General features: G+C 38.2%; 4 protein-coding genes across 4 annotated transcripts in view; 1 reads left to right on the forward strand and 3 right to left on the reverse strand.

Moving 5' to 3' along the window:
• The window catches only part of LOC134753608 (putative fatty acyl-CoA reductase CG5065), a 416,745-nt gene that overhangs the window by 138,989 nt on the left and 252,307 nt on the right, over positions 1-25,449 (reverse strand). The window lies entirely within an intron of this gene.
• On the reverse strand, positions 552-7,335 carry LOC134753630 (uncharacterized). The gene is made up of 3 exons (XM_063689566.1): positions 6,825-7,335; positions 4,999-5,199; positions 552-1,326 (listed from the first exon to the last, which is right to left on the reverse strand). Exons 1-3 carry the CDS (start codon positions 6,934-6,936, stop codon positions 1,190-1,192), a joined length of 450 nt encoding a protein of 149 aa, XP_063545636.1. The 5' UTR covers positions 6,937-7,335; the 3' UTR covers positions 552-1,189.
• The window catches only part of LOC134753609 (glucose-1-phosphatase-like), a 147,872-nt gene continuing 131,061 nt past the window's right edge, over positions 8,639-25,449 (forward strand). The window contains exon 1 of the mRNA XM_063689545.1: positions 8,639-10,901. Within this exon, the coding sequence (XP_063545615.1) occupies positions 8,700-9,923 (1,224 nt within the window). The 5' untranslated portion in view covers positions 8,639-8,699 and the 3' untranslated portion in view covers positions 9,924-10,901. The remainder of the gene's footprint in view (positions 10,902-25,449) is intronic.
• Positions 15,949-21,630, reverse strand: LOC134753613 (uncharacterized). The gene is made up of 4 exons (XM_063689550.1): positions 21,339-21,630; positions 20,501-20,615; positions 18,393-18,517; positions 15,949-16,641 (listed from the first exon to the last, which is right to left on the reverse strand). The coding sequence occupies exons 1-4, from the start codon at positions 21,555-21,557 to the stop codon at positions 16,483-16,485; spliced, it is 618 nt and encodes a 205-aa protein (XP_063545620.1). The 5' UTR covers positions 21,558-21,630; the 3' UTR covers positions 15,949-16,482.

Consider the following 25,449-nt stretch of genomic DNA (forward strand, 5'->3'; position numbering starts at 1 on the left):
TTATGCGCTGCGATCGTTTTACTTACCCCCACCATAATCTTCGCACGGTGCCAGTTAGCCAACATGAGGAAACAACTCAAAATTTGCATCAAATGCTTTGCCACTTTGCTCAGTAGATAAATAAAATACAACTGTCCCATATGTTTCTTAAATATATATAGAGCCTTCAGAACTGGTATGTCAAAAAAATATCCCTACCTACTTTTAAAAAACCGGACAAGTGCGAGTCGGACTCGCCCACCGAGGGCTTCGTACTTTTTAGTATTTGTTGTTATAGCGGCAACAGAAATACATCATCTGTGAAAATTTCAACTGCCTAGCTATCACGGTTGATGAGATGCAGCATGGTGACAGACAGACGGACAGAGGAGTATTAGTAATAGGGTCTCGTTTTTACCCTTTGGGTACGGAACCCTAAAAAAGCAAAGCATGATAATATCAGGTTCTGTGTGATTCTATTTCTTAAAGATAAACACAAATTGTATTCCTATAAGTAAATTGCTAAAACATAGAGTTAAATAAAAACAACAACAAGAATGAGGAGAGGAGGATATGTTTATTTTTGATAGCTAAAGATAACCGTGGAGAAGACAACCTGTCATTTAATGCCTCAAATCCCTTATAAGCATTTGATTACCTTATTTGTGTTATAGGCTCGCTCGCTCACTGAATACATTGCAGGTTCAATATAATGACGCATTCAGGGTGCTGTTGCGGCTGCCGCGGCAGCACCCTGAACGTCTGGCATGTTTGCGCACGCGCACGTGGACGGCTGGACGGTTTCCATGCGACGCCACACAAGCGCTGCGCCGCGACGCTCTACAAAGTCTGCGTCAGCCGCCACACTCATAGCCTCCTGAGCGTAGTAGCGGGTAGGTGGGACAGTGGCATAGTCAGGAACTGGGCCTCGCTTCACAGACGCACAGCTGTCCATAGCCAAGACACGACAACGGATGATCGCCCTACACGGTGAGGCGCGACAGTCTCCAAAGCAGAAATGCGGACGAGAACTCTCACATGCACCCTTCCACAGGAAGGGTGTCGAATGATTAGGAATAGATTTAGCGCTTAAATTTATTAATTTCTTATTCTGAATTTTTTTCTGCAATCGCCTATGCTTCATTCTTTCTTTCTTTGGTATCTTCAATAAAAGTTTTTAATCTTTTACAATTCGGTGTGTCGCTATCGGCTAGTCGCTTGCGTTTTTTCGGTGTCGTAAATATTTCTGTGTCATATAAATCGCCTTCCTCCTCATTTTTTTCTTGATTTTTAACACCAGGGTAAACTTTTTTGGTGTTAATACTTTTAATTCTGTCGGTCCTTGGCCTAGAAAAAAAAATAGGTACATAATATTGTAACGAACTGCTTTATAATAATATACCTACTATTTTTTAGGGTTCCGTACCTCTAACGGAAAAAAAGGAACCCTTATAGGATCACTCGTGCGTCTGTCTGTCCGTCTGTTACAGCCTATTTTCTCCGAAACTACAGGACCAATTAAGTTGAAATTTGGTATACATATGGAAGTTTATGACCCAAAGACGGGCATGAAACGTAAACAAATACATTTTAAACACGGTGGCTTTTGGGGGGTAAATGAGAAAATAAAAATAAAAAGTTTTCAAACTATATCGTGTTACATACCAAATGGAAGAGCTCATTGTGAGAATCTGAAATATATTTCTTTATAATTTTAAGATAAACTGTTTAGAAATTATTCAAGAAACGACCATTCCCTCCCTTTATCTCCGAAACAACTGGGTCAAAAATGTTGATAAAAAATACACAAAATAGATCTTTACACGCGCATAGGAAAACCTATTATACATGTGCAGTCAAGCGTGAGTCGGACTTAATTACTTAGTTTTTGATCCGACCCCTACGGGTTTTTTAAAGACATTTCACTTTAAAAATTCATTGTTTAAATTGTGTAATGTACGGGACCCTTGGAGCGCGAGTTCGACTCGAACTTGGCCGGTTTTTTTTTATTAGCGTAATTTAGTGTCCCACTGCTGGGCAAAGGCCTCCCCAAAACGCTGCAAATTGTGTTAAAGTTATGAAAATCGGCAAGATTGATCTTTAGTCCATATAAATAAATTTGACCCGAAGCACCAGAAAAAAAAAACAGGAGTAGAGTCCTATCGTAACGTGTGTAGTATTCAATAAAAGGGCATCTTAAGCCGGTTCTAAAAATATATTACATCATTACATTGCAGTGACGATAATTTTCAAAACATACCAAGTTTGGGCTCCTTCAGATACGATAGCGTTGAATAATTTTTTTGTAAAATGTATCTCAAATAATACCTAATATCCAAGAAAGTAATTTTGAAAATAATTTCATAACTTTTTTTTTAAACTGGTATGTCAAAAAAATATCCCTACCTACTTTTAAAAAACCGGACAAGTGCGAGTCGGACTCGCCCACCGAGGGTTCCGTACTTTTTAGTATTTGTTGTTATAGCGGCAACAGAATACATCATCTGTAAAAATTTCAACTGTCTAACTATCACGGTTCATGAGATACAGCCTGGTGACAGACAGACGGACAGACAGACAGACAGCGAAGTCTTAGTAATAGGGAACGAGACTTTTGGCACAGAATAACTAATAGTACTACCGTACAGAAAATTCACTCCTTCACAAAAGCCAGATTTAGGTATAAAACTACTATACCTACACTCGCCGCCTGCAAGCAAAATTGAAACTTATAACCGCGCACGAACCGTGAATCTTCTTACGTACTTTTTAGTATTTGTTGTTATAGCGGCAACAGAATACATCATCTGTAAAAATTTCAACTGTCTAACTATCACGGTTCATGAGATACAGCCTGGTGACAGACAGACGGACAGACAGACAGACAGCGAAGTCTTAGTAATAGGGAACGAGACTTTTGGCACAGAATAACTAATAGTACTACCGTACAGAAAATTCACTCCTTCACAAAAGCCAGATTTAGGTATAAAACTACTATACCTACACTCGCCGCCTGCAAGCAAAATTGAAACTTATAACCGCGCACGAACCGTGAATCTTCTTTGCGCGCCGCAGTTTTATGACCGAGCTGCAAGTGTCGGCACGGGGTTGTCACTTGACAAGTTTTTGTACCTATACCTACTGATTTATTATTTTTAAGATAAATATGTAGGAATTACAAACGTTGATTCTGTAAACATAAAATTTTTAGCCGGGGATAGTATGTCTGATTCTCACGGAAGTAGGTATGCCACATAAGTACTTATTCCTTTGAAACTATGTCGGTCAATATAGTCAGGAATTTAAAAAAAATGATTTTTTCTGCTTCCTTGTTCTTCCGTTTATTCAGACATCCGTAAACAGAACATTATCTTTTATACAGATTAGATTGCGATTTAGGTTTCGAAGCCATTGTCTATTTTCAAATTTTTCAACTTTGCGCGAGCGCCAGTTGAGCACGTGACACGACTATCGTGCGAGCCGAGCGGCATCCCACTGCCATACACCTGCCCGGGCGGTGCGCCGGCCAAATATACCTAAACTGCGCAGTGACACCCCCCCTGCTTATGGAAAGTCTCGTAAAATAGGTACTGAAGTAGAACTGTGTTACTTTGTAATTTTGAAAATAAATAAAAAAAACAATGAAATTATTTTCAAAATTGCGTTCTTGGGGTTAGATATGAGGGTATCACGTATGATTTGTAGTATATTATACAAAAAAAAAATCTGCCATATCGTATCTGCAGTATCGTATCGTATCTGGGAGGAGGAGGACTTGGTAGGTATTGAAAATTATTTTTATTTTAATTTAAAACACGTGACTAAAATGTAATGAGACATATTTTTAGAACCGGCTTAGAATGCCCTTTCATTTAATACCATACACGATATAATAGGTTTCTAAACAAACACAAATTTCTCCTGTTTTTTTTGGTGCTTCGAGTCAAATTGATTTATACAGGGTGTCCCTAGCCATTGGACACAGCCGAAATATACATATGCATTAGGGTATTTAGAACCAGTATACAAAGTAGGTATCAAAACCCGGTGTAGCAGTTACGAAGAAATTAACAAATTACGATTTTTTACTTTGGAGCAGCCTGTATGTGTTAGTAGCTCCTGAGGTAATAAATAGTATGAAACCTTCTTCGACCTTTGTGATTATCTTTTTTATTTATGACACTAATACGATTCTGACTTTTGACAAATGTCATCATTGCCGCACATTTTCGAACAAATTGGCAACAGCACTGCCAATGATTAATACAATATGTTTATTTTTGTTGTCGATTATTGGAAATAACTTTTGTTTGAACATTTTTTATTTTTATTTTTGTTCTAATTAAAAAAATGTTAACGTTATAGAGCATTAACAAGTTTTGGGAACAAATCAAATAATTTTATTAAATATTTTGATTTTGTGTTTTTTTTAAGTAGTCACACTACTATATATAAATTAAGAACTGTAATAGATGTCATATATTTAAGAAAAAGTGACGAAGCCCTCCAGTGGTGAAGGCCGGATTCGAACCGGCGTCTTTAGCTATCGCGGCTAACGCCATGAACCCCTAGGCCACCCCGCCACGGCGGTGCCCGTCCGAATTTCTCGACTATATGCCATCTTAGTAAGACTAGGCGTCTTTAACCTGCTCTAAGGGAAAGCAGTGCGCGCTTGCACCTCCTAAACGAACTCCTTACGGATTTACGTTGTAGCGAGAGAGAGACTGGTGCTGCCATCTATGAACAAGTTTTGGAAGTTATAGAGCATTCCTGAGAAGTAACCCTACGTGGGATTTCAGGGTCTGTCGAATGGCTAAGGTCACCCTGTATAGACTAAATATCAATCATGCCGATGTTCATAGCTTTAACACCATTTGCAGCATTTTAACCAGCATCCGAACACCGAAGTTCGCAAACGGGCATCTTTTTTCACATCACCAACAAAGACACTGAATATATACATACGATAGGTATAGGTAACGACATGCACGATCTAATTAATTATAGGTAATCACATACCTTCTGATGTTGATGCAACTGGTGAATCTGGGAAGTTCTCTGTCGATTGATCTCGTTTGTAATGGACAGGTACGGCTAACTTATTCAATCTTTTATGTTTACCATCTTCCTGTTGAATGAACCGCTTTTCGAAATGATCAATGCAGATATATTTGTGTCGAAGAGCATCTCGAGACAAGTGGGCAATGGTCATAATGTTACCTGAAAATTATATTTATTTAAACTCTATTTTTAGTTTTTTGTCAAAAATTTCATTTTTGATACAAACTTTTATTGCTGACTGTAAGTACTTCTCTTGCGTTGCCTGTGGAAAGCCCAAACCCAAACACAATTAGGTGGCGTTGTTTTATCTCAGAGTTCCAATGGCCACCTCCTGTCTCCATCATCAGATCAGCTCGATGGTACCACAATATTGCATTGCCTTCTTACATATGTATGCAAATTTTCAGCTTCATTGGAAACCGGGAAGTGGGCCTGGCCCTAAGCCTAACTTGCAATACTTGAATACAGACGTCCACCAGACGTCTGTCTGTGTCTACACTACACAGGCAGCAACAAGACAGGTGAAACTAAAAGCTTGTATTAAAGAGGATTTAATGCAAAAAGGTATTTACTACTACTTATGCAAGGCAAACATTGTGTCAGCAAACAATTATTAAATTATAAGAACAAGAACTTTTCACTGGTATATGTAAATATCAATATAAACCAACTAAAATATGGCTACATACTTTACATATAATATACAAAATATCAACTAATATTATTTCCATATAAATAACCGCTGGTAGCCTAGCGCTAAGAGCATGCAATTTTCCATCCGGAGGTTGCAGGTTCAACCCCCGGCTTGTACCAATGAGTTTTTTATAAGTTATGTAACTAACTAGCTCTTCGTTGAAGGACAATATTTATGTGATCTGTGACAATATTATGAGAATCAGCGGGATTGGAAAATCAGCGGGAAATCACTTTCATTAAAACTAGTGCCTATGCCAATAGTTAGAATTAGATGCCAAATGTACATAATTTCCATTGTTTTTAAGGCTAAATTAGATGCTTGTAAAATGATGTAGGTGGGTATTTGGAAAACTTGATTTCCTAAACATCTATCCATGTTGAATTATGTTTCATACTTAAAGTTTAACTGCCCATAATTAATACTTTCCAAGACAAAAGACAAAACTAAAATTTCAAAATGCAATGGATTGGAACACAACGATACACTAGGATTGTATGATCTGTGACAATAACATTATTTGTCACTGTATCTCTGTAATATGTAACATACCTGTTACACAAAAAAATATAATTTATTGAAACAAAATCTGTTTAGGTATATTTTATATCAATAGACAAATATGTACATTGTCAATACAACATACCTAAACTGCAAACACTTTTTAAGAGAAAAGGGGATGGCCGTATCTCCATACTATGTTAGTCCCCATTTTCCTCTCTGGATATTGACATTATGGAAAATATTTTTACATAATTGGATGTACATATGTATATTAACCATAGCTATGCCCCTATGTTTGACTATTTTGAAAATTAGGAGCGAAAACAGATTTCATACAAATTTTTAAAAGCTTTTAACTCTTATAATAATTAAAAATTCCAAAAAAATCTAACATAGCTGTGGTTTATATACAAAAAATTGTGTCAAAATATTCTCAATAATGTTAATATCCAGAGAGGAAAATGAGGACCGTTTGTATAAAAAGGCGATTTCGCGCGGGTCCTCCACTTTCGTCTTAAATCAATTATTGAATTGGTTAGAGGAAAGTTTAATGTAAGAAAGCTTTAAGAAAGTAGTAAAGACTTACCACAGTTGTCAATCCAAGTTTGCAATCGAGCACTGTCGCCAGTTGGGAAGCGGAACATCGACTTCTGACCGGTCATGGCCTTGCATTGGTAATACGAACACGTGGGCGGCATTTTTCTGCATTACTTCTGTTTTCGAAAGCGTACGGTACGGCGTATCAAATCGTAGCAGATTTTCGAGTCCAAATCCAAGCCAGGTCGTCGTGAGTGCTGCAGTAATTGTCGGAGTCCTATTAATTGCCAGTCGCGTATGTGGAATGTCCGTCAAAAGTCCGTTTGAATGCCAGGTCGTCGATTGCAATTATTGGTTGCAGGAAATTAGTAAATAAAAAGGTACCTAAGGTGCGCGTTTGACTCGGAAACCAAGCGAAGTGAAAACTCCAAAAACTTGGATTCTGTTTACAAAGTATTCTTGCGTTTTGATAATGCAGTTGTGAAAGACATTGCGCTTTGCGTTTTTAATTTGTATTTTAACATCAGGCCTACTTTAAAACACCCATTTAGATTATATGTATTCACCGGTCCCTTTTTTACATTTTGTGATAATTTTCGTAATTTATAACTTATACGTAATTCTTTGAAATCAAACATATCATCACACCTTAAAAAAGAGAAAACGAGAAACAAAACGCAGGATAGATGGATGAAACGGAACGCACACACTCGTCCCGTTTTGATGAACATAAAAAGAGGGCCTACCGCGAAGCACGTTCGACGTATTGCCTCTCTGTCGCACTTGTAAATTCGTATGTAAGTGTGACGGGGAGGCAACACGTCGAACGTGGTTCGCGGTAGGCCCTCAGGGCAAAGTATGTTATCTTCATGCAACGTGATACAACGCACCGCGCGCGGTTTGTATGTGTGCGCGACTTGTATCTATGGTCGCCGCACGCACACTCAAACAAAATCTCGACCCGCGTTTCTCAGTGCGCAGGTCGGCTCCATCTAGTGACAATATTCAATATTATTTGGAAAGCCCAAAAACTGTCGCGTGCTGTTACTTATGTGTGTTTACGTCGAAGACGGTCGCCATATAGTTGTGATTTATAACTTTCTAAAATAATGCATTGAATTCGTGCTTTTATTGATGTTTGTATTTAATTGATAATGTTTTGAATTAATGACACTTTAAATACCATTAATTAAGTCTTAATCTGTAGGATAAAAATTTCGTAATGGTCGATCGTGACAGTTGGCGCCATCTATTGATATCGATTTGAAAATAATTATAACGCCTTCGGGATGGGAGGGCATGACGTTGATATTGTTGAAGTTACTAAATTAATTTATGAGACTAACTAATAGGTTACTAAACCACTGATACGCTAATATGTTAATTTTATGATGTTACCTTAATTGCAATGTGTAAATTAGAATTAATAGAATAGAAAAACTGTACTATTGTGTGCCCTTACAGGGTGTCATGAACTGGCTATATAAAATGTAACACCTTATTATGTACATGACAATGCAATATTGAATAAATGACTAAATGACTACTTAGTCGGCGTCCACATTCTTTCACTACACTTACGAAACTATGTAAGTATATGTATAATATCTAGTTTTTGTTTAGTAAACAGATAGATTACAGAAACGTGAAAAGCGAAGCGAAAATGTTGCTGAGTCAATGACATTATACTATTGGCGGTCAAATCTTGCTATAATCAGATTCAAATTCATGCCAATTTTACTGCTCAAAGATGCTTTACAACCAGCATACGTGCGGTCTTTAATTACGCAAAATTAGTACAGAATTCGAGACCAACTCATTCTGGTTAGTAAGAATCCAACTATAATGTAGACGAGTTGAACAACGAATCTTGTTACACGCTCAGTGTACGTTGATAAGCCGCCCCGCGAACATCGATCCCATCATGATTACCAAATTAATTTTTATCGTCACATTTGTCGGAGCTGGTCTCGGTTTACAGTTAAAACAAGTGGTTTTGCTGTCCAGGCACAACATACGGACGCCTTTGACCACGAATTTGCAGTTATTGACCCCTAAACGATGGCCGAAGTGGAACGGGGACACGGGGTATCTCACTCCAAAAGGACGGATCCTCGAACAAGCTATGGGGAGGTATTTCGCCGACTGGATTATCGAAGAGGAGTTACTGTCGGATAAGTGCTCAAGAAATCAAGTGTTTGTGTTTTCTAATACGAGAGAAAGAACTATACAAACCGCGAAGTCGTTCGCTGAAGGCGCTTTTGGCGACTGTGCGGAAGTTTATTATAAAAACATAACGGAAATGGATCCAGTTTTTAATCCAGTTATAAGGAATGATTCAGAAGAGTTTATAAAGACAGTGTTAAGTGAAATGCAAGCGCAATTGAATAAAATCGACTTAAAAGATGCGCTTTTAAGGCTAAATAGAATAGTCGATATTAAAGATTCAGAATATTGTAAAACTGAAAACATTTGCGATTTGAGTGAGGTGAAAAATAAAATAGTTTTCGAGTTAAACAAGGAACCAGATGTTGCTGGCGCGTTACAACTTGGAAATACACTGGTTGATGCTTTTTTGATGGCGTATTACGATGGAATGAAAGAAGACGAGGTAGCATGGGGCCGAATTCGAACGGCAGAAGAATGGGAGTCGTTATTGAAGATATTAAAAGCTTATCATAAGATCCGTTTTCAAACTAAGCTCTTGGACAAAGATCTAGCTTCGACGATGCTTAAATATTTGGGGGATGTGTTTCAAAACGGTATTAAAAAGTTCTATGTACTTGTAGGACACGATGCTAACATACTGTCGTTGATGTCTTCTTTGAATTTTAAAGATTATACGTTGGATGGTCAGTTTGAGAAGACGCCTATTGGTGGGAAAGTGGTGTTTGAGAAGTGGTACGACGACGTGAATGGTAGAGATCTGCTGCGCGTGCGCTACGTGTATCAGTCCTCGACGCAGATCAGAGATGGCGTTGAAGCTAGTTTACTACACCCGCCGCTGAAGGCGCTGCTGCAAATGGAAGATTGTGCTGTTGACGAAAACGGGTACTGTCCGTGGAACGATTTTATAAGAAAATTCAACATAAATAGTTTAGTCAACAATAGTAATAGTCAGACGGTCGGTGAAGGAGCGTTGTTTTAGTTAGGCTCACAAAAATATTTAACAGTCTTTTGTCGGGTGGCAATAAAGTGCGCGCCTTCAACGCCTGGGTAATGCCCCTACTCACATACCTATACTTCTTTGGCATACTAAGGTGGACTCAGACCGATCGGAAAGATCGGAGGGTACGATTACTGCTCACCACACCACACAGCGTATTGTAGCCAAGCCTGACTTCGTGCTGATAGATCAATCGCAGCGCCGGGCCGTGCTCGTCGACGTCACCATCCCCCATGATGAGAATCTCGTGAAAGCCGAGAACGACAAGTCCAGCAAGTACCTAAACTTGGCTCACGGGATAACCGTCATGTCATAGTCGTGTCAGCAAACGGTCTCATAGCGAAGTCCCGACCAACACCTTGAGAGACTCGCTAGGTGGCTAGTATGGATAAAGGGGTTAGATGCAGAAGGCGGTTATGTTGGGCTGGGCACGGCGCGTATACGCGTACATCAGTTCCTCTCTTCGGTCCTGTCTCGCTGGCGGCACCCTAGGTTAGGTTTTTCATAATGTGATTATATGTATTTTGTATTGCTTTTGTTTTTATATTCATATTATAAATGACCTAACTATCGTGTATCGTAAACTTTTTAGTATAGGGACAGTACATGTTATGAAACTATTCTCAATACGTAATAAACTTATAAAGTAGTTATCCTCATGTCAATTGCATCAGTTGATAATGAACTGCGTTAGTATATACTACAGGGAAATTACTATTATCTTGTAACACGTCATTATGAAGAATGATAACAAACAAAAATAGAACTTAAGTTTTAGTCTTTTAGATGTAAGTAGGTACAATATCCTACTTTAACCATAAAGGCTCTAAGATCTAGAGCAGAGCCCAACTGGGGAAATAACTCCACCTTACAGAAAACCGCAGCCAAATAACAGTAGACCCTACTCATAGTGTTGTGTTCCTGCCGGTGAGTAAGGTTGCCAGAGCTCGAGGGTGCGGAGTGATAGGGTCGGCAACGCGCATGTAACTCCTCTGGAGTTGCAGGCGTACATAGGCTACGGTGACCGCTTACGATCAGGCGGGCCGTATGCTTGTTTGCCACCGACGCAGTATGAAAAAATAAAAAGGTTATGTCTTTTCTATTTGATAAAAATAAACAATACTTTTTACCACAAATTATGCTGTAGTCCTTAAATTTTGCAAACAGAACAAACAGGTTTGCTTTTTCTGTGTTGTGTACTATGTTACGACTCTATGATTAGTTTACACTCAGTGACTTTTTTTCCTTGATGATTTTGACGATAGGTATTTTATCTCGTTGGTATTTAATGTATAAAAAAGACAATGTTTTAAATTTTAGGTATATTAGACAGGTAAAATGCTGTAAAATTAATATTATAAAATACCTACTAAAATTGTCAAATTATTTTTATAATTAAAATATAGTAAAAAGTTCGTAGATTTCATATCATCATACAAGTATTTAGAAGTTAAGTTTTAGCTTGACAAATAGTTTTATTTTATTCCATTTCATTTTCTATTTTAACACAAATAAAATTAAGTCAATACTTACAACTCAAATATGGAAACACAAGGCCATAGCGATTTGCCCATTATTACCTATTCTACAATTCACTCTTACAAACTAACAATCAATTAGAGTTTATTATTGTACAAAGTTGTTATCCATGGTCTTCCCGCTGATATTGAAGATGATTTGAAAGAAGAATTGAACACGCTTGGATATAAAGAGGTCACGGTAATTAAAATGAAACTTTCTTCGGATGATCAAAGCCAAGGTCCGTATCTCGTGCAATTACCACCAGGTTCCGATATAACTAAGTTTCGACGAATCAAGTATCTGTGTCATTGTGTAGTGCGCATACAAAAATACAAACCAAACTCGATAACTGTCACACAGTGCTACAGATGTCAACGTTTTGGCCACGCATCTCGGAACTGTAACTTACCTCCACGCTGCGTTAAGTGCGTGGAAGGCCATCCTACGAAAGAATGTCCTAAAAAAGATCGATCTTCTCCAGCTCAGTGCTGTAACTGTAAAGGTAATCACCCAGCTAATTTCAAAAACTGCCCTGAATGCCTGAAATACATTGAGAAGATGAATGCATTGAAGACCGAACGAAAAGCTCAACAACGTTCCTTGCAACCAAAGACCGGGTCTACTCGTGAAAACCATATCCCTGCTTCTCAACAGCGCTGTCGAAATGTATCCTTAACAAAGAGGTTAATACGTGAGCCCAATCCTCAAACAAGCAATCCACCGCTGCAGTCTAGGCAACAAACAACACACCAGTCACTCCCTCGTGGAATGAAGCATAGTTTCAGTGAGACTCTACAAACCAGAAAAGACAACATGGAGCATGACGCTACAATAACTGAAATGATTGATATAATGATGATTTTGAAATCCGTAAAAAGCGAATTTCAAGCATGTGAGTGTATGATGGACAAGGTTATCCTAATTTTAAATCATTTGGGTCATTATGTATAGTACACCTAAGTTAAATATACTTTCATGGAACGCTGACGGAGTGCGTGGCAAGCGATCTGAGCTCGCTGATTTATTGGTGAGTATTACAGCTGATGTGATAACACTTTGTGAAACTAGACTGACTCATAATATACATTTTGATTTACCTGGCTACACTTGCTATCGTGCCGATAAACATCCCAGTGGGAGAGGCCAAGGAGTAGCAATCTTAGTTAAATCTAGTCTTAAACATACACTAGTCCATACACCCCCAACCCAACACCTAGAAGCAATAGGTTTAGAAATTTACTTTTCAAATCGTAAATACGTATTATTTTCCATATATCAGTCCCCAAATCTAACACTATGCCCAAGCGACATTCTGTCCTTGTTCAAAATGAGTCGAAGCGTTCTACTAGCGGGTGATTTTAATGCAAGGCATCCTCACTGGTATGGTCAAGTCTGTAACAAACATGGTAAGACTTTACATAACCTCATGAATGAAAATGACTTTTATATCCACGCTTCTAAAACACCAACACTAATACATTATCGTCCGGAATCAACTCCTACCTTACCAGACTTAGTTATATCAAACCAAATCCACAATATAGAAGAAATCAAAACAATTCAAGCACTTTCTTCAAATCACCTACCCATTCATTTTTACATAAATGATACAGCGTTAATTGGTAAATCTCAAAGTAAAAATAATTACTCAAAAGCTGACTGGGCTAAGTTTAAAACTTGTCTTAATAACAACATTACATTGAGCCCGTCAGTTTATAATTCTAGGGAAGATATCGACAAGGCCGTCAACTTGCTACAATCACTCATTCTCGAAGCCAGAGATGCAAGTATACCTAAATCTGAAGCCATAAACACTAATTCGCAAGAGCCCCTTCCCCGTAATATACGCCGCTTAATCAAGCATAAAAATAGACTTAGAAGCCGTCAACAACGAGTGACTGACCCGGCTGTTCGCAGGCATTTTCAAACGCAAATAAACTTTGCTCAGAAGAATATTAACCAAAAAATTAAAGTTTTCAATGATAAAAAATGGCAATCTAAACTAGCTAAAATTGACAAACCCGGCACCGGCCTATGGCGTTTAGTAAGATCCTTGAAACCTAAAGCAGATAGCATAAACCGTATTAAAAAACCAGATGGCACTTTTGCCACAGAATCATACGAAAAATGTGAAGAATTAGCAACTGCATTCTCATGTAACATGTCATTAACGTATAACTGGAGTAACAGTGATTCCGAAAACATAGTCTCACAGTCAGCATCTGAAATTCAAAACTCGCCAACATCAAATTTCGAATTTCTAGTAAGACCATCTGAAATATATAGATATCTACGTGCATTAAAAACTAAAAAAGCCCCCGGGGATGATAATATAAGCAATGTTCTCTTAAAACACTTAACTAGTAAAGCGGTAGTGGAACTAACCAGAATATTTAACTCATGTTTACGGCTTTGCTATTTTCCTGATAAATGGAAAACTGCTAAAGTCATAGCTATAAATAAACCGGGCAAAGATCCAACTATAGCGTCAAATTACCGACCCATCAGTTTATTACCATGCTTAGGTAAGTTGCTGGAGAAAATTATTTGCAATCGCATCAAACGAACCACATCTGATTTATTAAAGAACGAACAGTTTGGTTTTCGCGACTATCACTCTACAACGCAGCAACTTGCTCGAGTGGCGGAACAAGTTGCTCATAACCTCAATCTGGGAATGTCCACAGGCATGTTTTTACTAGATATCGAAAAAGCCTTCGATACAGTTTGGCATCGCGGGCTGCTACATAAAATGCTGATGTGTCAAGTACCCATGTCTCTAATAAAAATGGTCGATTCTTACCTTTCTAATCGTTTCTTCAGAGTGCACATTGGAGATTTTTCTTCTAAACCACGTCCTATTATAGCCGGGGTACCGCAGGGTTCGATTTTAGGGCCGTATCTATTTCTGATTTACTTAAACGATATACCTGTACAACCTAGAACTACATTAGCATGTTTTGCTGACGATACTGCGTCTCTTACTACTTCAAAGGACACAGATCTTGTTATATCCCGGCTTCAAATGTCTATTGATCTTCTTCACCAGTACTTTACTACATGGAAACTAAAGCTGAATGAGGCTAAAACTGAAGCCATTATTTTTACCAGGCGACGCAGACTACCTAACAGAAGACTAAAAATAAATAGTCACGAAATTCCGTGGAGCTTATGCGTCAGATACCTAGGAGTGAATCTGGACAATAAACTAAATTGGAGCCCTCACCTTAGATTATTATGTTCAAAGGGAACACAAGCTCTTGGTGCACTATCTCCAGTAATGAATCGCCAGTCATGTCTTGGTAGCCAAGTTAAATTAGCTATCTACAAAACTCTTGTGAGACCTGTTATTACCTACGCCTGCCCTGTCTGGAGCAGCACCTGTAACACTAATTATGAAAAGCTTCAAATAATTCAAAATAAAGCACTTAAAATTGCATACAACACCCCTTTTTATACAAATCTACGTAAATTACATTTTAAAATCAATTTACCATTACTAAAAGAATTCATACTTAAACAAACAAAAACATTTTATTTAATTAAAAACCCTCAACACAAAAATAAGCTCGTATGCAACATCGGTCGCAGTCGATTAAAAGATTTGCCTTATATCGACAAGTACAAACGATATAGGTTACCCCATCACTACGTTCTCGAGTCAGACGTGACGTCGCGGGACCGGTCCTGACGGCCGGCCGACCGCGTACCGCCAGCCGGTCGCTTGTTATGCACTCAGCATGCTTATCGTTAGTTACGATTACCCACAACTTATTCGTTGTGCCTTATTGTTTACTTTATAATTGTAACATATATTCAACTTTAGTTTGGGTTAATGTTTTAATTGTAGATGATTATTGTGTATGCAAAAAACGTAAGCTATCTGTGCGAACGTACTAATAGTTATGATGTTGCTTACTTGTAATAAGCATTAGTGGTATTATGATATTACCCATGCCAATGTAATAAACACTGAGTTGTTAAAAAGTTTATAATGAGCGCCTACAGCTCACTAAACTGTATTAAATTATTGTTATTACTGTCTAGGATGCCAAATGTACACTAGATTAAGTAATTACCTTGTAATATATTGTTAAATAAAGAACTTATAAAAAAAAAAAAAAAAAAAAAAAAAAATTATTGTATTCAAATAATCATAATAATTATATTGTTATAGAAAATTATATGTTTCTAATTTCGATCCTGTTTCAAATTGGAAAGTTACGGACAGTCCAAAAAGTTGAATAATTTCTCAAAATAAAGCGAGAAAAATCGTTACTCAATATTACTCATACATGCATAAATGTGAGAAGATTCCGAAAATATCGTAGTTTTTGGAAACTTTCGTTATTTCACAACTTACGGTACGTAAACTAAGTATCCGTAATATCTCACGGGTGCAAATGCTACAACTAAGTGACCCAGATAATAATCCCGTAGCGTAACACAGACGATACGTATCCGTAATACGCTTTGCGTCTTTCGAGACAATCGCTCTTTGCGTATATCACGGATAAAGCTACTGATGAGTTGCCCCAGATTATAAGCCCGTAATTCAATACACACGATACCTATCCGTGATCCGCCCTAAAAACAGTTATTCTCTGCGTTGCAAGGAAGGATTTTTTGTATTTCATACATTTTGGCTGATTAGATGTTGATGTTTTCTATGGAAAAGTGTATTTTTTCGCGATTTGTGGTTTAGTCTCATAGTAAAAGTAGCTCGATTTAGCGAGTAGAATAGAGATTTAAAGCCCCATGATGGGAGACACCCTGTTTAAGAAAGATGGTGCGTATCCGTGAAACACGGAGAATAATTGTCTTAAGGACAGATCACGGATAGGTATCATGTGTACTAAGTTACGGGCTTATAATCTGGGGCAACTCATTAGTAGCTTTATCCGTAATATACGCAAAGAGCGATTGTCTCAAAAGACGCAAAGTGGTGGGAGACATACTGTAGAATTTCTATGTTTATGGAAACATTTTGTGGTATACAGTTTAGAAGTTAACAGCCACATCATAGTCGATGATGATGATGCATCAGATGTTCTGGCGGTAGATTGGGAGCGGCGAGCGGCCTCTCGCGCAGTATGGCGACCAGGTCTCTGAGCAGTTCCACTCCTTGGGCTACGGCCTCCGCTTGCTTCTCGGCCGCTAGGGCGCTGCGCATGGCCGCCTGTTGGAAAAAAACTGTATTAAAATAAGTTAGAGTTTTGAATGATTCACGGTTAGTTTCACTAGACTTATAGTGACCGGGATACATGATGCATGTAACTGCGTCGAAATATCGGGAGCTCACAAATAATACAAAAGGTAATCACGGTCTATATCCCGGTCAATATAAGTCTAGTTAAAATAAGTTTTTGGCAAAATTTCGATTTGACTTTTCTTTCAACAGGCAAATATACTAAGATCAAATTAAATTACTTTCTAAGAAAATATTTTAATTCGTGTTCTTTACAAGTAGTCACACTACTATTTAACAGACAAATAATATTAATCGAGACAATTCTAACAACCCCAAACACAATTAGGTTACGTTGTTTTATCACTTACCTATGGCCACCTCTTGTCTCCATTGTCAGATCATCTCGATGGTACCATAATATTGCATTGCCGCCCAATTTACATGCGTATGCAAATTTTTAGCTTTATCGGGAACAGGGAAGTGGGTGAAATATAACTTGCAGGATTTGACCCGTACAAACATAGTTACATATATTGCAAGTTAAAGAAAAGCTTGTAAAAACCGATGCATTTATTTATCCCTAATCCGGGTTGGTAGTTAAACAATGTCAGTGGAATGTCAGTCTTACACATTGAACATAAAACACAAGGGTTAAGTGACGCTTGTAATCATTGACTTTCCTTTGATAAGGGTAATCGCATGTTTAGATTGAATGACCAATAATACAAAGTTTAATGTAGTTTGTGTACACAAAGATAGATATAACTCCGTAATAGATGGATACAGTCTAAGAAAAAAACGTGCCTCGAAAATCACGAAAATTTGATTCTCGATCAGATGGCGCCACTAGTTTTGGCCTACACTCGTATAGAGGGCGTTGACTGTTTCGTTTGTTATTTATAATTTTAACGCATACCAGTGAAAGAACATGAGTCAAAATCATATAAAAATAATTAATGCAAATAAAAAAATCATTTATCCATATTTAAATACATTTTATCGTATTTTTATAAATATTTATTTTTAGTTTTAAAGTGTGTCGACAGATGGCAGTGAATTTACTGGGGTTACAAAATTTACTATGACAGTACCGCTCTAGTATAAGTTACTCTATGGTGTACATAATTCAAGACCGTGAATGTGGACGTGAACTATCGTAGAAAAATAGATTTTTAATAACCATTGTCCGCATTCAATTATGATCTATCTCCTAATGCGTTTTTTTTTTTCATTTGCATGGCGGTTTCCCTAGTAATGGTCATTTTTATTCCTATTGAATTTGTAAAAAAATCTAACACGTCGTCGTTTATGTCCGGCTTACGATCGTCGTCCAAGCTGTCGCCATAATGTCGCTACTGGTATGTATAATGGTGACTCACCTCAGCGAGAAGTTCCTTAGTAGACAGCTTGTCCTCGGTGGCCCGTGTAGACCACACGTTTATGTGCCGCGGTTGTATCTGTATCTAAAATGTCGCTACTGGTATATAATGGTGACTCACCTCAGCGAGAAGTTCCTTAGTAGACAGCTTGTCCTCGGTGGCCCGTTTAGAGCAAACGTTTATGTGTCGCGGTTGTATCTGTATCTAAAATGTCGCTACTGGTATATAATGGTGACTCACCTCAGCGAGAAGTTCCTTAGTAGACAGCTTGTCCTCGGTGGCCCGTTTAGAGCAAACGTTTATGTGTCGCGGTTGTATCTGTATCTAAAATGTCGCTACTGGTATATAATGGTGATTCACCTCAGCGAGAAGTTCCTCAGTCGACAGCTTGCCTTCCGTGGCCGGGGCGGAACCCTCGGAACACATGTCGTCGTCTATGCCCGGCTTGCGGTCGTCGTCGGAACTCTGTCGCCGTCCGCTTGAAGCTGACAACAAAATATATCTTTATTTAATCGACTGCCATAGGAGAGATACCTAGCCGTTATTCGAAGTGTTTTCAATGGGCTATATGCATGAAATAGTACATTGTGCAACATGGGGCGTAAGTTAAATATTGCAAACGAGAGTATAGTTAAATCGCGACGGCTTGCCGGAGCGATTTATAGACTCGAGTTTGCAATATTATTACGCCCCGAGTTACTCACAATGTTTTTCATCACACTTGCGATACAAAAATGAAGTATAAAGACAAAAAACTGTGAATTGTAATACTAGAAACTTCATAACTCCCTAGGGAAAACGCTTTTTCTATAGTTCCCACTAAGCCTGCGTGCAATTCCACATTTACTGACCAAGTGTGATGAAATAGTATATTTCGATGCTAGTGCGGAAAGTGGCATGTGTAAGTAAAGTCCATATTCCGCGTTAATATGGACTTTACTTCATTTACAACAGACTTTAGAATATCATTTACGTAAAAGTGAGTTTCCTTGGGCTGGTTCTTACTGTTCTTAGCTGTTATAGAAATCGATCCAGCAGTTTGAAGAGTATCAGCTATCAGCTCTTTTCCTAAGGCATTTTGGCATTTTTTTTTTTTATTGGCATAGGCGCATGGCGCACGCGTAGCCAGTTTGAAGTGGGAATGGGCTGGGCATATAGCACGAACGACCATTTCGTGGAGTAAACGACTACTCCAGTGGCTACCATGGTGGGAAGAGCGTCCTCAAAGTAGACCCCAGATGCGTTGGGACGACGACATCAAGAGGACTGCGGGGAAGAAGTGGCTCCAGGTCGCATAGAACCGTGACGAACGGCGCAAAATGAAGGAGGCTTACACCCAAAGAAAAGGGCTAAAGAGGGAGGAGAGAGAGAGAGGCGCTTGGCATTTTTAGGGTTCCGTACCCAAAGGGTAAAAACGGGACCCTATTACTAAGACTCCGCTGTCTGTCTGGCTGTCTGTCTGTCACCAGTCTCATTCCGAGAGTGGGCAGTCAACGTGAAAAAACGTTCAATGGCTTGTAATGGCTTAGTGTCAAAATGTACACATCATCGTGGTCACAATGGTTTAGTGACAAATGGTACACATCTCAAAATGCAAGTACAACAAAAGGGGTGATGGACAAAACGCTTGATTGATATAACATGCTTAAGTTTAAATGAATAACTGTCAAAAACTTAACTAGCACGTGAAAAAAAATTGGTGCTTTTGTAATTAAAAAAACATTTCCTTCTCAACTTAACTAGACGGAGCCCCGCTTCGCGGGGCTCCTATTTTTGGGCGGTTTGCCCTTCGGGCATCTGAAGCTACCTAACAAACCTAACCTACAACCTACGCTTTTTTCCCCAGTGTAATGTGTTCACGGATATCACACTAAATCAATAGGTATTAGGTAGGTTAGGTTCGTTAGGTAGCTTCAGATGCCCGAAGGGCAAACCGCCCAAAAATAGGAGCCCCGCCAAGCGGGGCTCCGTCTAGTTAAGTTGAGAATTCAACGTTTTTAGAATTCAACATTTTCTCATGTACTTGTTTTCCTCGATGCATTTACACACGTGTTCGCGTTAGCTATTATACATTTTGGCACTTGTTCGATTGGACCCGAACACATTTTAACTGCCGTCTATTTTAACCATTGCACTTTTTCCATATGGACATTTTGACCCCTGCACTTTCCAGCCATTGAACGTTTTTTCACGTTGACTGCCCACTCCCGGAATGACTAGTCTGTATCTCATGAACCGTGATAGCTAGACAGTTGAAATTTTCACAGATGATGTATTTCTGTTGCCGCTATAACAACAAATACTAAAAACAGAATAATATAAATATTTAAGTGGGGAATTGGGGATCCCATACAACAAACGTGATTTTTATGCCGTTTTTTGCGTAATGGTACGTACCCCTTCGTGCGCGAGTCCGACTCGCACTTGGCCGGTTTTTAACATTTTAATGCAATAGTTATAATACTTACACGCTGCGCTACTCCCGAGCAGCCTTTCCAAGCGCTCATCAACACTGGACAGGTCTCCTAGGGCTCCGCCGGCCGCTGTCTTCTTGCGCGCCTTGTATTTGATGTCTGCCCAGTACTGGAAAGAAAAATGAGTGAAATTTAGTGGCAGGCGTGGGCGATAGGGCTCCTAACCAACCCTTAACATATTTTGACGTTTCCTAAAATAAATATTGAAAACCTGATTTTTTTCAAATCTGGACATTCTTGGGCTCATTTTACTCAGAATAGTCAGAATAGACAGCATTCTCCGTCCTGCCTTTAGAAAAAGATGTCCCAAAATGCTCATTCCATTACGTCATGTTTCAGTGTGAAATTAGAATTAGTGTTAATGACGTAGTGGAATGTACAATTTTCATACAAATTTTTGGGACTTTTTTTTTTATCATCAGGATTGAATATACTAGTGATTCTGAGTTGAAAGAACCCAATAACACCAGGATCTGTGAGAATCAGGTTTCAATATTTATTTTAGAAAACGCCCATTTACCACTGAGGTACGGTCGTACCGTTACGTCGTAGCCGATAACATGGATTTCCCGGTATGTAGCAAAAATGCTTCGTAGAGCCCAAACAGTAACTTGTCTTGGTCTTGATTAGTGCTGAATGGGTCTTACCCCATTCAGCCCCTCTTAAGGGGGCTAATGCAAAATAGTACTTTTTATATTAAATTGTTACACATTTACACAAAAGTATTTTGAATTTTAATGAAATGCGTGCGTGAAATGCTTGCGTGCGAGCAAGATTCCACAAGCTACTGGTACTGGTACTACTTACTACTAAAATCAAGTCAAAAACTTACACGACACCACTTGTCCGGCGATTTTCTCGCGCCACCACAATCCTGGGCAACGGCGTTCAGCCTTTCAGCCAACAAACGCCAAAGCTTGCACGAACTGAGTCTGGAATAGACCGACTGCTTGCTGGCTGCAAAGTCGGGGTGCTCTTCCATAAACGACAGAAGGAGTTCAAGTTGCTCGCTGCTCACCCGACTGCGGGTCAGGGCCGCGCCTTGGCTCATTTCCCATGTAGTTTAGACGTTTAAATTGTGCATTGTTTTATTTCGATAGCCGACAAACCACGACAAACACTTCCTGAAAAGCTTCGTTTTTTGTTTGACATTGACACTATTGACAGTTATGGCATTTGATTTGTCGCATGACGTTAAGTATGGTGTTGCTAGAATGTGTTGATAGACCTAGACGGTTGCTATCATAGTATTTAACGCAACCCGTTTAAGGCAAAGAATATAATACTCACTAGGTTTAAGGGCCCTCCCATGGCCCTCCACACTCGTACGCGAATCGCGACGCGAAGCCGCGATCGCGAGTGTGGAGTCTAGTTCGCTAATCAGCGAAATCGACTCCACACTCGCGTTCGCGCCTTCGCGCCGCGTAGTCTGGTCTGGAGCGGGCTATAAATCTTAAAAACAGTCGTAGAGGTTATATAGTTGGTCAAGCAAATCTTGTCAGTAGAAAACGGCGCGAAATTCAAATTTTCTATGGCGCGATAACCCTTCGCTCCTACATTTTTTAATTTGCCTCTTCTTTTGTAATGACAAGATTTGCTTGACCTACCATAGTGCACTTAATTCCTTTTATACAATTTGGGTAATACCTATACATATACAAGCAGGCAAACATAATTGACTGTTTATGAGGAGCTAGGTTTCAAGCGGGCACAATTCTTTGAACGCCTGATAATTTTGAATAGCAAAATAATCCAGAGGCGTTATTAAAAACATCTTGCCGTCTATGTAAAAAAAAAAATAGCACGTCGGTGGCAAACAACCATACGGCCCGCCTGATGACCTACCTACCAATACCATTGTGATTGGAAGTTTTAAATTCAGAAATAATATGTGATTGCGTTTAATTAATTGCTTTTGCAACAGTATATTAACTTGAAAATGTTTCGCCTTTTCACTATCTGAGTTGTCAGGAAGAGATCGCTATGTAGCGATAAGTCCGCCTGTTGTTACCTACATACTACATATTTATACCTGTTCATACTTATGTACCATTTCTTTTGGTACTGTGCAATAAAGCAATTTATAATTATTATTATTTTAATTTTTAGAAATGTCCAAATTAAAATGTTATTAAGTAATACTAACTCATTTTAGTGGTAGTATCTTAGTTTTTTAGTATATAGTATTAATAATTTTAGTTTTAATTTTTAGTTAAGAACTTACTAACAATGCTATGGACCTATGAGTTGTCTTAAAATAAACGAATTTTATTTATTTATTTTTATTATTTTTGTCCTTGCCATATCTCGTCGTAGCGGAAGCCGCTCGACCCCAATTACAAAGAAACACCGCAAATCGATGTACAGGTTAGCCGTTTGGCACACGCATACTAGAGGTCAAAACAAAAATTTTTGACACGCAGTTCCTAAAAAAATTCCCGGGGGGGGGGAGTGGCAAAATATTTTTTTTTATGGAAAAAAAATTTTTTTCCAAAACCTATCGTGTGTGGTATCATACAAAAGGGCTATTTGAGGCGATTCTAAAAATATATTACATCATTACATTTCGGCCCTTTTTTAAATTAAAACAAAAAGAATTTTCGAAAGGAGCCCATCAAACTTGGTATAGTTTGATGGGCTCCTCCAGATACGATATGGCTAATTTTTTTTTTGTACAATATACCACAAATGATACGTGATATCCTCATATCCAACCCCAAGAAAGCAATTTTGAAAATAATATCATTAACATTTTTTTTTTAATTTTTCAATTTTACAAATTGACACAGTTCTACTTCAATACCTATTTTGTGAGACTTATGGAACTGTACTGCAGATACGGTACATATTAATCATAAAATGATACGTAATCTCCATGTATCGAACGGGAAATACCTCTTTAACCCTTTAACTGCGCCTTTTCATCAGTTGGTATAGTTTGTTTTGTTTTTGACACAAAATATCAAGATTGTATCCTTCAGATACGATATAATATATGTACCTTACTGTTTTTTTTTTGTACAATATACCATAAATAATACGTAATATCTTGATATCTAACCGCAAGACAGCAATTTTGAAAATAATTTCCTTAAGTTTTTTTTTTTATACTTTTCATGTGTATAATTTTTGAATATTGAAAAATAAAAATAAAAAATCCTAATGAAAAAAAAATAATGTTTTACCACTCCCCCCCCCTCCCCCGGGGATTTTTTTTAGGAACTGCGGGTCAAAAATTTTGCTTTGACCTCTAGTATGCGTGTGCCAAACGGCTAACCTGTACATCGATTTGCGGTTTTTTTAATTCGAACGGGTTACACTATCGGGACCATGGGGTCCCGGACCTTTAGGAGGCATGCGTGGGGCCGAAGCTAATAGCGCAGAGGCCCTTTTAGACATTTTTTATGTACACCAGCTAGAACCCATTCACTGGTAAAACCATCTATTTGTACCCGTGACTGGTACTGGTGGCTGGTACCTACCCGTAAATCGGTACCAGCTGGCGTAGGGGCTATTGTAAATAAAGATAGTTTATTATTCAAATAGGCATATTACCTATACAATGCGCTTATGAACGTCAAATAACCCTACACCGGCTCTAACCCTGAACCCCTGCCTCGAAAAGTGAAGAAAGTGGAGAAGAGGGCCGGGTATGGTCTTGAAGTTTGGCTGGTCAAAAGATTGGGCTATTGTAAAGATGTCCGGACAGGTGTCCGCCATAACAATGTTTTACACGTTATCGAGGCGGTGACTAGATGGGCCCCTGAACCTGAAACTGCCGCCGTGTTCATTTTCACCTCTGGAGCATATAGCTCTAACGACTCCTCTCTGGCAAGCCAGCGTAGAGTCCTGCACGAAAATTGCGATTACGATGGTGAAATATTGCGTTTAATGTTTAAAAGGTAGTCTTTTTAATAAAATATAAAAAAAACGAATAAAATTGAACCTGTTTTAAGGTGAAATTTTTATTCTATCGCCCCAAATTTTTTGGGCTGTCTATAATAGTTAATCTATAAACACAAAGTCACCACTGCAGTTGCTAACCGTATGTCGATGTAAACAAAATGTCGACTGTCGCAATATCTGCATGGGATTTCTAAAAACGTTTTACAACTATATTTTTTTTTAAATAGTTCGTTCGTTTTACAAATAGTTCATTAAAAACCATTGGTGCACCCGAAGTCGCTATATCCACATGAATCTTGTACTAAAGTATGCTTTAAATTCACGGGACTTGAATTTTACGTCGCTATAGCCGAATGGTCGCTACAACCAAGGTCATAATAAATGAATCCACTGTATATGAAAATTCGAAATCAAATAATTTACAAAAAAATCAAAATCACAAATTCTACTTTATTTCTAGTACTTAGAGTACATTCATCAGTTCAGTCTTTAAAATAAGCATACGACTTTTTGTTTTCGAACATCACGGATCCAATACTTCATTCATTAAGGCTGATATTTCCTTGTAATTTCATACACAATTTTAAGGACAGTAGACCTTATAAACCTTAAATACGGTGGGCTTCTGTCAAATTCAAATAGAATCAGTCAAAATCACAGACAAATTTTAGGTCTTTTGCTTACGCATATAGTGTAATTAGTGCTTACGTATCTATGTGTTCAAAATACATAGATACGTATGGATACTAAGCATAAATTTTAGGTCTGTGATGGATACGTACGTTAGTAAAATCAACCTCTTTGGTAAAATTCAACTTTAATTCTTGTACATACTAGTTATAGTTCATAGTCTTTTGTCATTATTTTTGATATTTATCTAGATAAACTTTGTAACCTAGCAACAGCTGTTGTTTACTGTCACACAAAAGTAAATGTCGTAAACAGAAATATTTATAAGCTTTTTTTCTCTATTAATTTTAAAGTGTTACCAAAGAAAAATGGAGCAAGCATTAAACACGAGAATGATGTAAATAGGG

The sequence above is a fragment of the Cydia strobilella genome, chromosome 27 (genome assembly GCF_947568885.1).
Source record: "Cydia strobilella chromosome 27, ilCydStro3.1, whole genome shotgun sequence".
NCBI classification, from domain to species: domain Eukaryota; kingdom Metazoa; phylum Arthropoda; class Insecta; order Lepidoptera; family Tortricidae; genus Cydia; species Cydia strobilella.

What these genes read in the sequence shown, in the direction of transcription:
- LOC134753613 (XM_063689550.1), bottom strand. Translation starts at nt 21,557, where the DNA reads ATGAGCCAAGGCGCGGCCCTGACCCGCAGTCGGGTGAGCAGCGAGCAA. An exon ending in CGCCGGACAAGTGGTGTCGT is followed by an intron (nt 20,616 to 21,338) that starts GTAAGTTTTTGA and finishes TTTTCTTTCCAG; the next exon opens with TACTGGGCAGACATCAAATA. An exon ending in GCTCGGGAGTAGCGCAGCGT is followed by an intron (nt 18,518 to 20,500) that starts GTAAGTATTATA and finishes TTTTGTTGTCAG; the next exon opens with CTTCAAGCGGACGGCGACAG.
- LOC134753630 (XM_063689566.1), bottom strand. Translation starts at nt 6,936, where the DNA reads ATGCCGCCCACGTGTTCGTATTACCAATGCAAGGCCATGACCGGTCAG. An exon ending in AACTTGGATTGACAACTGTG is followed by an intron (nt 5,200 to 6,824) that starts GTAAGTCTTTAC and finishes TATAATTTTCAG; the next exon opens with GTAACATTATGACCATTGCC. An exon ending in AGTTGCATCAACATCAGAAG is followed by an intron (nt 1,327 to 4,998) that starts GTATGTGATTAC and finishes TTTTTTTTCTAG; the next exon opens with GCCAAGGACCGACAGAATTA.